Source organism: Dendropsophus ebraccatus, chromosome 10, assembly GCF_027789765.1.
Source record: "Dendropsophus ebraccatus isolate aDenEbr1 chromosome 10, aDenEbr1.pat, whole genome shotgun sequence".
Classification (NCBI taxonomy): domain Eukaryota; kingdom Metazoa; phylum Chordata; class Amphibia; order Anura; family Hylidae; genus Dendropsophus; species Dendropsophus ebraccatus.
The window spans coordinates 26,486,687-26,501,008 of NC_091463.1; the positions used below are offsets into that span (position 1 = coordinate 26,486,687).

General features: G+C 43.1%; 1 protein-coding gene across 1 annotated transcript in view; it reads left to right on the forward strand.

Annotated features, from left to right (window-relative positions):
* RABGAP1 (RAB GTPase activating protein 1) overlaps positions 1-14,322 on the forward strand; it is a 122,454-nt gene that overhangs the window by 26,061 nt on the left and 82,071 nt on the right. The window contains exon 10 of the mRNA XM_069942857.1: positions 8,343-8,512. Coding sequence (XP_069798958.1) covers positions 8,343-8,512 — 170 coding nt within the window. The remainder of the gene's footprint in view (positions 1-8,342; positions 8,513-14,322) is intronic.

Sequence of the window (14,322 nt, forward strand, 5' to 3'; positions counted from 1 at the left end):
GATGCAGCCAGTCTCCAGCCTCCATGTCCTGAACTACTCACAACTAGACTAGATAGAGCAGGTGGTCTTTTCCTGCTGACAGTCTTCTATGTTTCTAACTAAATATTCACCATACTTAAAGAAACACTGCTAACAATGCCAGATTCCTGTGATATAGAGGTCAGCCATAGTGATATACAGGGGGTCACACATAGTGATATAGAGAGGGGTCACACAGTGATATAGAAGGTCACTGTGGGGGCACGCAATAGCACACACGCGCACACGCACACACACAGCCTGCTGCAGCCATAGCATACACACACACAAACACACACACACCCACACAGCCTGCTGCAGCTATAGCACACACAGCCTGCTGCAGCCATAGCGTGCGCGCGCACACACACACACACAGCTTGCTGCAGCCATAGTGCACACCACACACACACACACACACACACACACACACACACACACACAGCTTGCTGCAGCCATAGCGCACACCACACACACACACACACACACACACACACACACACACACACACTCTGCTTGCTGCAGCCATAGCACACATAAACACAGCGTGCTGCAGCCATAGTGCGCACACACACACACAGCTTGCTGCAGCCAGTGTTTCTCAAACTGTGAGGCGGGCCTCACCAGTGAGGCGCCCCCTAGTTGTTGGTGAGGCCCAGCTGGGGAGGCAGTTTTCACAAAAGTGACTATGATCTGCACAGTCCTTTTGCTGTTTGCAAAAATCTCCATTTTAGCAACAATATTAATTTATTTTGTACTTGCTTTATTAGTATATAGAGCTTTGGAGATGGTTGAAAGGTAGCCCTAACATTATTTTCAGCTTTTAAATAGACATTCACCACAGATGGTGAGGCCCAGCAACCCTCTTGGTCAGTCTGGTGAGGCCCAGGCATTGCCTTGGTCTGTTCGGTGAGGCTCCAGTAGAAAAAGTTTGAGAAGCACTGGCTGCAGCCATAGCACACATACACCCAGCCTGCTGCAGCCATAGCACACATACACCCAGCCTGCTGCAGCTATAGCACACATACACTCAGCCTGCTGCAGTCATAGCACACACACAGCCTGCTGCAGCAATAGCACACACACACACAGCCTGCTGCAGTCATAGCACACACACAGCCTGCTGCAGTCATAGCACACACACAGCCTGCTGCAGCTATAGCACACACATACACACAGCCTGCTGCAGTCATAGCGCACACACACAGCCTGCTGCAGCTATAGCATACACACACAGCCTGCTGCAGTCATAGCACACACACAGCCTACTGCAGCCATAGCGTGCACACACACACACACACACACACACCTGCAGCCATAGAACACTGAAGAAAAACACACAATCTTCTCCCAGAGAGAAAACACTGCACTGAGGACAGAGGTTACAGCTACACTACTTATGTCTTCTCCTCCTCCTCCTCCTCCTCCTCTATATTACACAGGAAATCTTCATACTACACTGCTGCTCATATACAGGCAGCCAGCATCCAGGGAGAGAACAGCACAGATCTCCCCCCACACAATGGACTCTTCCAGCTCAGAAAGAAACTGTCAAATAGTGACCCACAACTTTTCCATGACCCCCCCCCCCCCCTTACCTAATTGGGCCAGTGTCCTATTAGAATGTTGCTCATAATATATATTCATGAGCAAAACTTTCTACATTCTTGCTTTTTTCTAAATTCAATTCTACATTTTTTAAAGATTTTTTTTTAAAGTCGGAGTCGGTACATTTTTTTCCAACTCTGACTCCAGCCAACTCCGACTCCAACTCCACAGCCCTGGCTGTAACCCCTTGCTCCCCAGACAGAGAGTGCTGCTATACTTTGCCCACATCTATCCTGCTCATTCCTTCCTGCTCCCTGCAGTCTCTGTCAGCCCTAGTGTTTCCTATCTTCTCCATTACTGTACAGTAACTTATATTATCACATATTCTGCTGTTTCTGAATGTTTGTTTCATTTGTTTTACATGTTATTCAGAATAATAAATCATTATTTTTAGGGTGTGAAACCAATTGTCTGCATTTCTATGATTTCTTATGGTAAAATTTGCTTTGGTTTAAAGTGTAACTGTCATTTCAGGGCCATTTTTCTGAAAACATTAAATATCAACAGTTCAAGCGATTTTAAGACACTCTGTAATAGGTTTTATGTACTAAAAGAGTTTCCTTCTGTACTGAAAAGACAAGGGAGAGAGAAAAAAGCCAGGCAGCAGCGCCTCGTGTGATACCGTACAAACAAGTCAGTTAAAAATGCAAGGTGCTGATGGGGTGCTCACCTTCAAGCCCCTTGGGCTTTATGCATATCACCCAAATGGGTACCAGGTCTTCAGAAGATGCCAGGATATGGTGCTTCGGTGGAGAGTGCAGGGCTGCAGGCCAACTAGGATAGCCCAAACGGGATGCTCCCAAGTGGGGGCCCGTGGGAATAAGGCTAGTCTAGGTACAAAAATGGTGCGTGGCTAATCCATAAATGTTAGCGCTGCCCAAAAGACTCCAAATAGAGGCTGAATAAAGTAAAAATATTTATTAAAAGTGCACAATATTTACGCGTTTCGAGGAACAGAGGTCCTCTTCATCAGAATAGCAGTGCATACAATGGTGTGGATAGGCAGGTATTAAATAGTACAGCAATCCTTGGAATTGGCGCCAGACACGCCCCCTAGGGGCGGGGCTACATTCAAAATACACAAATAAACTAACAGAAGGGTGCTAAACATACATCATCATAAAAAATATATATACATTGAGTTTTTATGGCTAGCACAATGAGGAGCTATAGTCAGACATTCAAAAATAGCAGGAACGTGTCAGGAGCAGAGCTGTCTGCAGATCTCCATATAGCAGTCACGTAGTACAGCTGCACTGACTTGTCTGTGAGCATGGAGAGCAGAGACTACGGTCACATGATGTGAGCATCCAATCAGTGGTGGGGGTGTGTAACTGAGTCACCAATCATAGCAGCAAGAGGAGTGAGAGTAAACAGAAGTAAACAGCTTAGAAGTAAATGAAGGGTGAAGTTCCATAAGCACTGACACCTTGGAATCAGTCTACTAAGGCTATATCTGCTGCTCTTTAGATAGCAGCTATAGCTCACAGTAGCAGCAGCAATGGCTGGGATGGACATAAAATAAATAGAGGACAGAGACAGGCACTGATAGCATCTCCTGCTGTGGCTGTAAATCCCTGAGCAGACAAGAGGCAGGCAGAGACAGTGTATTCATCAGTGGGAGAATGGGTAAAATATAACATTGACAAGCTCCAAGAGTCATGTAGCTACTTGACATTAATGCACAGGAACTATAGTGTCAGAAGCAAGGAGCTAGTGCTGGTACTGGGAGACAGAGGCTGATAGGGATGGCACTGTGGGGGAAAAAATAGCACATTAGGGAGCAGGGGGACAGGTATGTAGGATAAATGTACAGGGGGATGCTACAAGGTATGATATGGCTACTCCCAGTAAGGCACAGGAGCTATAGCATAGATCATGGTAGGACAACACAGTCCATGATAAGCTTGGTAGTAGGCATTATGTATGATATATAGAGGTAAGTATAAATGATGAGATATAGTTACATAAAAAAATTTTTAAAATATAAATACATATATTATAAAACACAATAAAAAATGTAAACTTTCATATCACCTGCATATAGATATTAACATAAATACATACATGTGCTGGAATGAAGTGACCTAGTGAACATTTTCAATGTACTCATTTAATCCCTGAGGGGTCAGGCACTTAAGCTTGAAAATCCAGAAGTTTTCCCTTCTCCTAAGTGACTGGAAGCGTTGGCCCCCATCGTTGGGTATATGCTCAATCGGTATAAGGGAAAACTTGGAGAAGTCGCACTGAGTGCACTCTACAGAGTGGCGAGAAACACTATGTAGACAGAAGCCGTTGGTAACATTGGCACGGTGCTTGTTAATCCTATTACGCAAAGTCTGAATAGTGCGTCCTATGTACTGCAAACCACACTGACATTCCAATAGGTACACAACATAAGACGAGCTGCAGTTCATAAAGCTTTTAATTGGGAATACCTCCCCTGTGACATTGGATTTAAAGTTAGTGGCTTTGTTGCATATACTTGCACAACACTTACAGTTTCCCAAACCACATTTGAAACTACCCAGGGGTTTTGAAAGAGAGAAGGGGATTTTTTTGTTAGGGTTTGCTTTCTTCTTCCGTAGTTTACTGGGTGCAAGTATATTCTTAAGAGAAGTGGACCATCGGAAGGTGACCTGAGGTTTAGAGGGAAGGACATCACGGAGGTAAGGATCCTGTTGTAGTATAGCCCAATGTTTCTTAAGGATGTTCCTTATCCCTTTATTATCTGATGTAAACATGGTGATAAAATTTGTATTGTAACTGGATGCTGCCTCATCACCTTTTCTTTTTCCTGGTAGTAGACATTCGGTCTGACTTAGTTTGGATGCTCTACTCTTTGAGTCTAGTATGAGATTAGATGGGTATCTCTTGGCAGCAAATCTTTTTGCAAGGACCGTGCTTTGGCTCCTGAAGTCACTGAGCTTGGAACAGTTACGCCTTATGCGGCGAAACTGACCAAAGGGAATGTTGGTCAGCCACTTTTTGTAGTGGGCACTATTGAAATGCAGGTAGCTGTTACTATCAACAGCCTTGAAGTGAGTTTTAGTGTAGATCTTGAGTCCCTCATCTTGAGTCCATGAGGGACTCAAGATCTACACTAAAACTCACTTCAAGGCTGTTGATAGTAACAGCTACCTGCATTTCAATAGTGCCCACTACAAAAAGTGGCTGACCAACATTCCCTTTGGTCAGTTTCGCCGCATAAGGCGTAACTGTTCCAAGCTCAGTGACTTCAGGAGCCAAAGCACGGTCCTTGCAAAAAGATTTGCTGCCAAGAGATACCCATCTAATCTCATACTAGACTCAAAGAGTAGAGCATCCAAACTAAGTCAGACCGAATGTCTACTACCAGGAAAAAGAAAAGGTGATGAGGCAGCATCCAGTTACAATACAAATTTTATCACCATGTTTACATCAGATAATAAAGGGATAAGGAACATCCTTAAGAAACATTGGGCTATACTACAACAGGATCCTTACCTCCGTGATGTCCTTCCCTCTAAACCTCAGGTCACCTTCCGACGGTCCACTTCTCTTAAGAATATACTTGCACCCAGTAAACTACGGAAGAAGAAAGCAAACCCTAACAAAAAACCCCCCTTCTCTCTTTCAAAACCCCTGGGTAGTTTCAAATGTGGTTTGGGAAACTGTAAGTGTTGTGCAAGTATATGCAACAAAGCCACTAACTTTAAATCCAATGTCACAGGGGAGGTATTCCCAATTAAAAGCTTTATGAACTGCAGCTCGTCTTATGTTGTGTACCTATTGGAATGTCAGTGTGGTTTGCAGTACATAGGACGCACTATTCAGACTTTGCGTAATAGGATTAACAAGCACCGTGCCAATGTTACCAACGGCTTCTGTCTACATAGTGTTTATCGCCACTCTGTAGAGTGCACTCAGTGCGACTTCTCCAAGTTTTCCCTTATACCGATTGAGCATATACCCAACGATGGGGGCCAACGCTTCCAGTCACTTAGGAGAAGGGAAAACTTCTGGATTTTCAAGCTTAAGTGCCTGACCCCTCAGGGATTAAATGAGTACATTGAAAATGTTCACTAGGTCACTTCATTCCAGCACATGTATGTATTTATGTTAATATCTATATGCAGGTGATATGAAAGTTTACATTTTTTATTGTGTTTTATAATATATGTATTTATATTTTAAAAATTTTTTATGTAACTATATCTCATCATTTATACTTACCTCTATATATCATACATAATGCCTACTACCAAGCTTATCATGGACTGTGTTGTCCTACCATGATCTATGCTATAGCTCCTGTGCCTTACTGGGAGTAGCCATATCATACCTTGTAGCATCCCCCTGTACATTTATCCTACATACCTGTCCCCCTGCTCCCTAATGTGCTATTTTTTCCCCCACAGTGCCATCCCTATCAGCCTCTGTCTCCCAGTACCAGCACTAGCTCCTTGCTTCTGACACTATAGTTCCTGTGCATTAATGTCAAGTAGCTACATGACTCTTGGAGCTTGTCAATGTTATATTTTACCTTCTCCCACTGATGAATACACTGTCTCTGCCTGCCTCTTGTCTGCTCAGGGATTTACAGCCACAGCAGGAGATGCTATCAGTGCCTGTCTCTGTCCTCTGTTTATTTTATGTCCATCCCAGCCATTGCTGCTGCTACTGTGAGCTATAGCTGCTATCTAAAGAGCAGCAGATATAGCCTTAGTAGACTGATTCCAAGGTGTCAGTGCTTATGGAACTTCACCCTTCATTTACTTCTAAGCTGTTTACTTCTGTTTACTCTCACTCCTCTTGCTGCTATGATTGGTGACTCAGTTACACACCCCCACCACTGATTGGATGCTCACATCATGTGACCGTAGTCTCTGCTCTCCATGCTCACAGACAAGTCAGTGCAGCTGTACTACGTGACTGCTATATGGAGATCTGCAGACAGCTCTGCTCCTGACACGTTCCTGCTATTTTTGAATGTCTGACTATAGCTCCTCATTGTGCTAGCCATAAAAACTCTAATACCTACAATGTATATATATTTTTTATGATGATGTATGTTTAGCACCCTTCTGTTAGTTTATTTGTGTATTTTGAATGTAGCCCCGCCCCTAGGGGGCGTGTCTGGCGCCAATTCCAAGGATTGCTGTACTATTTAATACCTGCCTATCCACACCATTGTATGCACTGCTATTCTGATGAAGAGGACCTCTGTTCCTCGAAACGCGTAAATATTGTGCACTTTTAATAAATATTTTTACTTTATTCAGCCTCTATTTGGAGTCTTTTGGGCAGCGCTAACACTCTGTACTGAAAAAGCAGTCTCCCAGCCTCCCCCCTCACATCAGAAGCAGCAGGATTTCTGTCTCCATTATGTGGCTATGGAGAGGGGAGGGGCTGTTAGGAGTGACTGAGCACGGAGCAGTCTTGCACAGCACAACACCCTGCAATCTTCTCTCAGTAAGTTCATAGATAAGCACTGACCTTTCTGACACCTGAATTTAGCTTTTTAGGTGCCCAGAGAGTCTACAAACAGCTGACCTTCGTGTCACCTCTTCCTGCTCCCTCATCTCCCCCAGCCCCTCCCCCCTTCATAGACCAGAACCCGTCTTCACTGGCTTCTCTGTAATGAAGACGTGTTTGCCAGATAATGCACAGATAAGAAGTCAGGGGGGGGAGATTGCTTCTTGAGTACAGAAGGAGGCTTTTTTGGCTGATGAGACCTATTACAGAGTTTCTTAAAATTGTTTATACTACTGATTTCTGCAATAAAAAAAAAACATGACAATTACGCTTTAAGAGTTATTTGGATTACAAGCGCGGTCCCGGAACAAATTATGCTCGTAATCCAAGGCACCACTGTATATTATATTATACTGTGTGTGTGTGTATGTGTATGTGTGTGTGTATATATATATATAATATAATTTTTTTTTTTTTTTTTTTTCCCACCGAAAACCCCTTTTAACCGCTCTTGAGTTATCACTTTTTCACTTGTGTGTCTAGTAGAGTCACATTCACAACTATGGGTCCCTTCCAGTCAGGGGGTGCCATTCAGCGGTGGCAATGGTGGTTTACATTTTATTTTAGTTTGTTTTTGTGTAGTTGGGGTATATGTCATGGTATATAATAACTATGTCAAACAGCAATAAAAGTAGCATTTATATTCCCTGGAGTTAGACGTGCAGTACAAGGGTCCTGGAGGTCCAATCCCCCAAAGATTAGATTATCAATGCTTAAGGGCTCAAAGAATCCTTTAACTACATCTGAATATATGGAAGTACTGGTATCAACCTAATGTAATCTAGAACCTAGGTAGGCAGCCTGCAGATGGAGTTTTGTCGGTAGATCTCTGTCAGCTCCTGAGTAGATTAAAGACATCTTGGTACATAAGAGTGCTTCAGTCCTTAGTCCGGAATTCAGTGGTCATCATTACATTACACAAATAAAACCCAAAGAAAATACACGTACAAATGTGGAAACATGCATGTGTTAGGCCTTGCTCATGTCTGCATGAGCGGCTCTGGTAACCTGCACTGAAGGTTCTGTTGTACTTGATGGGAATTATTGTGCTGCATGTGGCACTATCTATCCTGTCTAATCGATGGACACCATAGTGATTTATTAGGCTGTGTTCACACTGAGTGGATTAGCAGAATAGAGAAGATGTTGTAGGTTTCGAAATGTGCAGCAATCTCTGAAATGTCTCTGTTTTCTCACAGATAAGGTTCTTTTTATGACCACTGCTGTAGACCTGGTGATCACAGAAGTGCAGGAGCCAGTGCGATTCTTATTAGAAACAAAGGTGCGAGTGTGCTCAGCCAGCGAACGTCTGTACTGGCCTTTTAGCAAAAGAAGTTCCACGGAAAACTTCTTCCTCAAACTGAAACAGGTAATCTATAGAGCCAGATTCTGGATACAAGTTGTGATCTTCAACAGTGAAAGTTGGAAAATTATTATCCACTATATGGACAAAAATATTGGGCCTCAGCCTGTAACTTCCTTACATATTCCTATTGCACACAGGGCACTGTGCTTGAAGGAATGTTTTTTTTACCTTTTATCCTCAGCATCATTTTTGGAAATTAGTTTATTCGTCATGTAAATGAGGCGTTTTGGTGCCGGACTGCGCCCCTCAGTACATTGATTCTCTCTGGCTGACCCCTTCTAATGTATATTTATCCGGCACCGGAGTGATGTGACTGCCGAGCACTGCCCCGATATTCATTAGAAGGGGCAGACCAGGACCCCCAGTGCACCAAAACACTATATTAGCAAATAAAATACAAAGCTTCCAAAAATGACGCTGAGGATCAAGGTAATAATATTATCTTCATCCTCACTGCCCTGTGTGCTATAGGGACTTCTAACCTGCTGTTAGGATCCCTTTAATTATTAAAGAGGTTACCCAGGATTAGAAAAAGCACAGCTACTTTCATGCCGAAACAACACCACCCCTGTCTCTACGTTGTATGTGGTATCGCAGCTCAGAGAGTGTAACAGAGCTGCATTACTACACCCTGAGGACTGGAGAGGTGCAGTTTCTGGAAGAAGCAGCCATGTTTTTCTAAGCCTGGATAACCCCTTGGATAAATTCAGGTGTTTCATTTGGTTCCATTATGACCGGTATATAAAAACCTTCATCTACCAATGCAGTCGCCTGTACAAAAAGAATGGGATGTTTAAGGAGCTCACTAAATTCCAATGTGGTACTGTAGTAGGAGCAACCCCTGCAACAGGTGAGAGAGTGTATTTCCTCCATTATCGGCTGTGAGCGATATAGAAAAGTAAACATATTTAGGAACCATAGCGACTTGGCTATGAAGCAGAAGCCATGTAAAGTCACAAAGTGGGGACGCTCAGTGTTAAAATGCAAAGGACATGAAAACACCCAACACAGTGGTTTAGAGCTGCCAAGACAAAACCTCATCTAACATTAGAATCAGCACAAAAACCCTGCACAGTGTATTTTCTTGGCTGAGCAGTTGCATGCCAGCCCTACATAAACAAACCCAATGCCTCAGTTAAGAGGACTCCAGGACTCCGCACAGTGATAGATTACACTCTGCCTGGCAGTCTGATGGAGAAATTCGGGCTTGGTGAGTGCCAGGTAAATGCTCCCTGTATGACCACATTGTGTCAGCTGTATATTTTGGTTTAGGAGGGATAATTGTTTTTCAGTGGTTGGCCTTGGCCTCTTGATTCCAGTGAAGAGAAATCTTAAATACTTTTATTTAACATTTTTGAAGAATTTTTTTTAACCGTAAGAAAAAAGGTCAGCCAAACACATACGTTTTTTTGCTGCACAAAAAGCAAGTATGTACTGTATATAGTGAAATAGTCCACATCTGGGGGTATAAGATTGTGCAATCCGAGACTACTGCTTTTAAGGTCCAACCGTGGGAGACAGACCCCACAAAACAGACAAAGACAACCACCCACACACGCATGCACACTGATGCTCTCATAACCAAATGCATCCAGAGGCAGCGTGCTTCATTAAAGGAGAAGTCTGGCGAATATTTTTGTTACAGTATTGTATTTCCCCCCAAAAGTTATACAAATCACCAATATGCACTTATTACGGGAAATGCTTATAAAGAGCTTTTTTCCCTGCACTTACTACTGCATCAAGGCTTCACTTCCTGGATAACATGGTGATGTCACTTCCTGGATAACATGGTAATGTCACGACCTGACTCCCAGAGCTGTCCGGGCTGTGGCTGCTGGAGAGGATGATGGCAGGGGGATGCCCAGTGTCCCTCCAGTGCCCTGTGTCCCTCAGTGTCCCCCTGCCATCATCCTCTCCAGCAGCCACAGCCCGCACAGCTCTGGGAGTCGGGTCGTGACATCACCATTTTATCCAGGAAGTGAAGCCTTGATTCAGTAGTAAGTGCAGGGAAAAAAGCTCTTTATGTGCATTTCCCGTAATAAGTGCATATTGGTGATTTGTATAACTTTTGGGGGAAAATACAATACTGTAATAAAAATATTTGCCAGACTTCTCCTTTAATGAAGCACGCTGCCTCTGGATGCATTTGGTTATGAGAGCATCAGTGTGCATGTGTGTGTGGGTGGTTGTCTTTGTCTGTTTTGTAGGGTCTGTCTCCCACGGTTGGAACTTAACTTTTATTTTTTTTTTGGTGGTGGTGGGGGGGGGAATACAATACTTTAATAAAACATTTTGCCGGACTTCTCCTCTAACCCCTTAGCGACCCATGACGTATCTGATACGTCATGGTGCCGCGGGGGGTGTTCAGAGCTCTGCAGCCGGGCAGTGCCTCTATTAGCCGCCGCGGGTCCCGTTGCCGCGCCGGCTAATTAAGCCTCTAAGTGCAGCTGTCAAACCTGACAGCTGCACTTAGATGCTGTGCTCTCCCTGTCCCTGGTGTCTGGTGGGACCGATCTCCTTCCCCCACGAAGCGATCGCGGGGGGGGGGGGGGGGGGGGGGGGGCGGGGGGGGGGGGGGGGGTTGGGGGGCGGGAGAGATCTGTTCTTCTGCCCGTGCCGGGCCTCAGCGTCGGAATGACGCTGATCCCGGCTCGGCAATAGATTGCTATGGCCTGCAGCGGGCCATAGCAATCTATGACCAATCTAATGGATCTTTGCTGTGTATATACAGAGCATTGATCTCTATGAGAGATCAGTGCTGTTTATATACAAGTCCCCCAGGGGGACTTCTAGTTACAATAAAAAAAAAGTAAAAATGTTTTTTTTACTAATAAAAAAAAATCCCCTCCCCCATTAAAAGTCCAAATCACCCCCCTTTTCCCATTTTATAAATAAATAAACAAATAAATAAACATATTTAGTATTGCCGCGTGCGTAATCGCCCAAACTATTAATCTCATTCTGGATTTCACAAGGTAAACGGCGTCAGCGCAAAAAAATCCAAAGTGCAAAATTGCGCATTTTTGGTCGCATGAAATCCAGAAAAAATGTAATAAAAAGTGATCAAAAAGTCGTATATGCGCAATCAAGATCCCCGATAGAAAGAACACATCATGGCGCAAAAAATGACACCTGACACAGCCCCATAGACCGAAGGATAAAAGCGCTATAAGCCTGGGAATGGAGCGATTTTACGGAACATATATTTGTTAACAATGGTTTGAATTTTTTACAGGCCATCCGATACAATATAAGTTATACATGTTATATATCGTTGTAATCGTAACGACTTGAGGAACATGAATAACAAGTCAGTTTTACCCCAGGGCGAATGGTGTAAATGCAAAACTCCCCGAAATCAAAACAAATTTCTTTTTTTTATTTTTTCAATTTGACAGCGCAAATTATTTTTTTCCAGTTTTGCAGCATATGTTATGGAAAAATAATGCCTGTCATTGCAAAGTACAATTGGTTTCGCAAAAAAATAAGGGCTCATGTGGGTCTCTCGGTGAAAAAATGCAAGCTCTATGGACTTTTAAACATAAAGTGGAAAAAGCAAAAGTGCAAAAACGAAAATTGGCTTTGAATAAGGGGTTAAGCAGCTGTAGTATCTAACTATCCAATGAACCCAAACTTTCTTAAATTTTTTGTGGACACTTGCGACTTCCGTAGAGTATTTAAAATTAAGGATCATATTTACCAGTTGGCTCCATCTGCTCTATGAGGGGACATATGGGCTTTTCCATTCGGTAATAACTATCTTTTTTTGCACAAAACAAAAGAAATCTAATAAAGAGACGATAGTGGGAACTGTTTGTGACTTCATTAATTATACCCAAGAGACAGACCTCTGGGGTACATAAAAAGTATGATCAAAAGGGTCAGATAAAAATATTATAGCTTCTTGCCTATACGGCCGCACCCTGGGACATTCCCACACATCGTGTAAGAAGCTCAGCGAAGAGAAATCCTAAAAAGGAACTATGAACAGGTGAGATGAGTTTAACCTGCTGATAGCCCCTGAGGATGAAGTTAAGAGGGATACCTTCATCCTCAGCGCCCCATGTACAGTAGGGTGCTATCAACAGGTTAGATTTGTCTAACCTGCTGGTTGTTCCCCTTTAATGCTTCTACACAAAACATTGTGGACACTTGTCACTTCCATCTTTGTGGGAACAGTTTGGGTTCATGTTACAACATGATTGGGACCCAGTGCACAAAGCAAAGTCCATAAAGACATGGAGGGGGGAGACTGTTGTGGAAGAACCTGACTGGCAGCACAAGGGGTTGAACTAGAATAGAGATTGTGAGCCTGGTCTTCTCATCCAGCTTTAACATCTGACCTCACAAATGCTCTTATACCTGTAGCGGGGAGCAATTCCATATTAATGCCTATGGATTTAAAATATCCTGAAGGCTCCTGTGGGTGTAATGTGGAGACGTCCCAATGCTTTAATCCATATAGATTGTGTGTGGGTTGTTGTTCGCATGTTTCACAGCTGCTCATTGTGGTCATGGGAATCATTGTACCTCTGTGCAAAATGAGCTGTGAAAAATGTATTCAACGTTCACATATAAACAGATGTACCTCCAGTTATGGCCGTACAACTCTTAAAATCATGATTTGTCGTCATCTGCAGACCTTGTAAAATTTTGTCTGGCTTGTGCATCACGTGATAGTTATGAGACAGCGGCTACCATTCATGATTAGTCACCACTTCCAATATGTAAAAACTTTTAGCATAAAATAATAAACATTAAAAGGGATGTAAGGGTAAATATGCGTAACTATCTCATCCTTCATAGGCGCCACATCTCAGTGGTCACAGTTTTGGCTCACTAAAATGATTTTCTTCAAGCAAAAACTACCAGGCACCACCACCACCATGTGACTAGGCACTGTTACTACTGCATTGTAGTAAAGGAGTCTGTCTGACCAGACATGATATTCTTTCTTTCTTTCTCTCTTTTTTTTTTTTTTTGTTATAAAAAGGATGTACAAAGCAAAATGTCATAAACTGTTTTCATATGATTGTTTCCTAGATCAATCCAAACACCACAGTCTTACACTTATAAGTAAACACTTGTGTATGTATTTTGCTGTTATGTACTAGTTATGCCGCCCCTGCTGGTCTTCTGTTTCCGTCTCAGAGCATCCACCCAATGTATTCACTGCCGGTGGTCACACATGCTCAGTAGGTCAGTCCTCTGGAGACCTGAGTGATTTCTACTATTGTCAAGGCTGTTAAAGTGAATGTACCAGTGGTACATCGCTTTTCTGTTTTTACCATGAATACGCTGGCACGGCACCGTCCTAGTCTTGAAGCAATGGAGGCGGGCTGGCCAGCCCCCAGTGGGAGGAAACCCCCTCCCCTCTATGACACAGCTCCATTAGAATCCATGATGATCAAATGACCCAGTTACAGTAATTGTCCATTTACACAGATTATCTGACAGATTATCTGCCAAAGATTTGAAGCCAAAGCCAGAAATGGATTTGAAAAGAGGAGAAATCTCAAATTTTCCTTTATGACCTGTCCCATATTAATAGTCTGTTCCTGGCTTTGGCTTCAACTCTTTGGCAGATAATCTGTCAGATAATCTTTCTGTGTAAATGGACCCTAAGGGCCCTATTCCATTGAACGATTATCGTTTGCATAATCGTTAACGATCTCAAACGACCGCTATTGCGAAAGACCTGAAAACGTTCACTCATTTCCATGGAACGATAATCGTTACTTATGATCGTAATTGCAATAGTTTTTTTCTTCGCAATAGATACTAACGCAATAGCGAATAAATAGCTAACG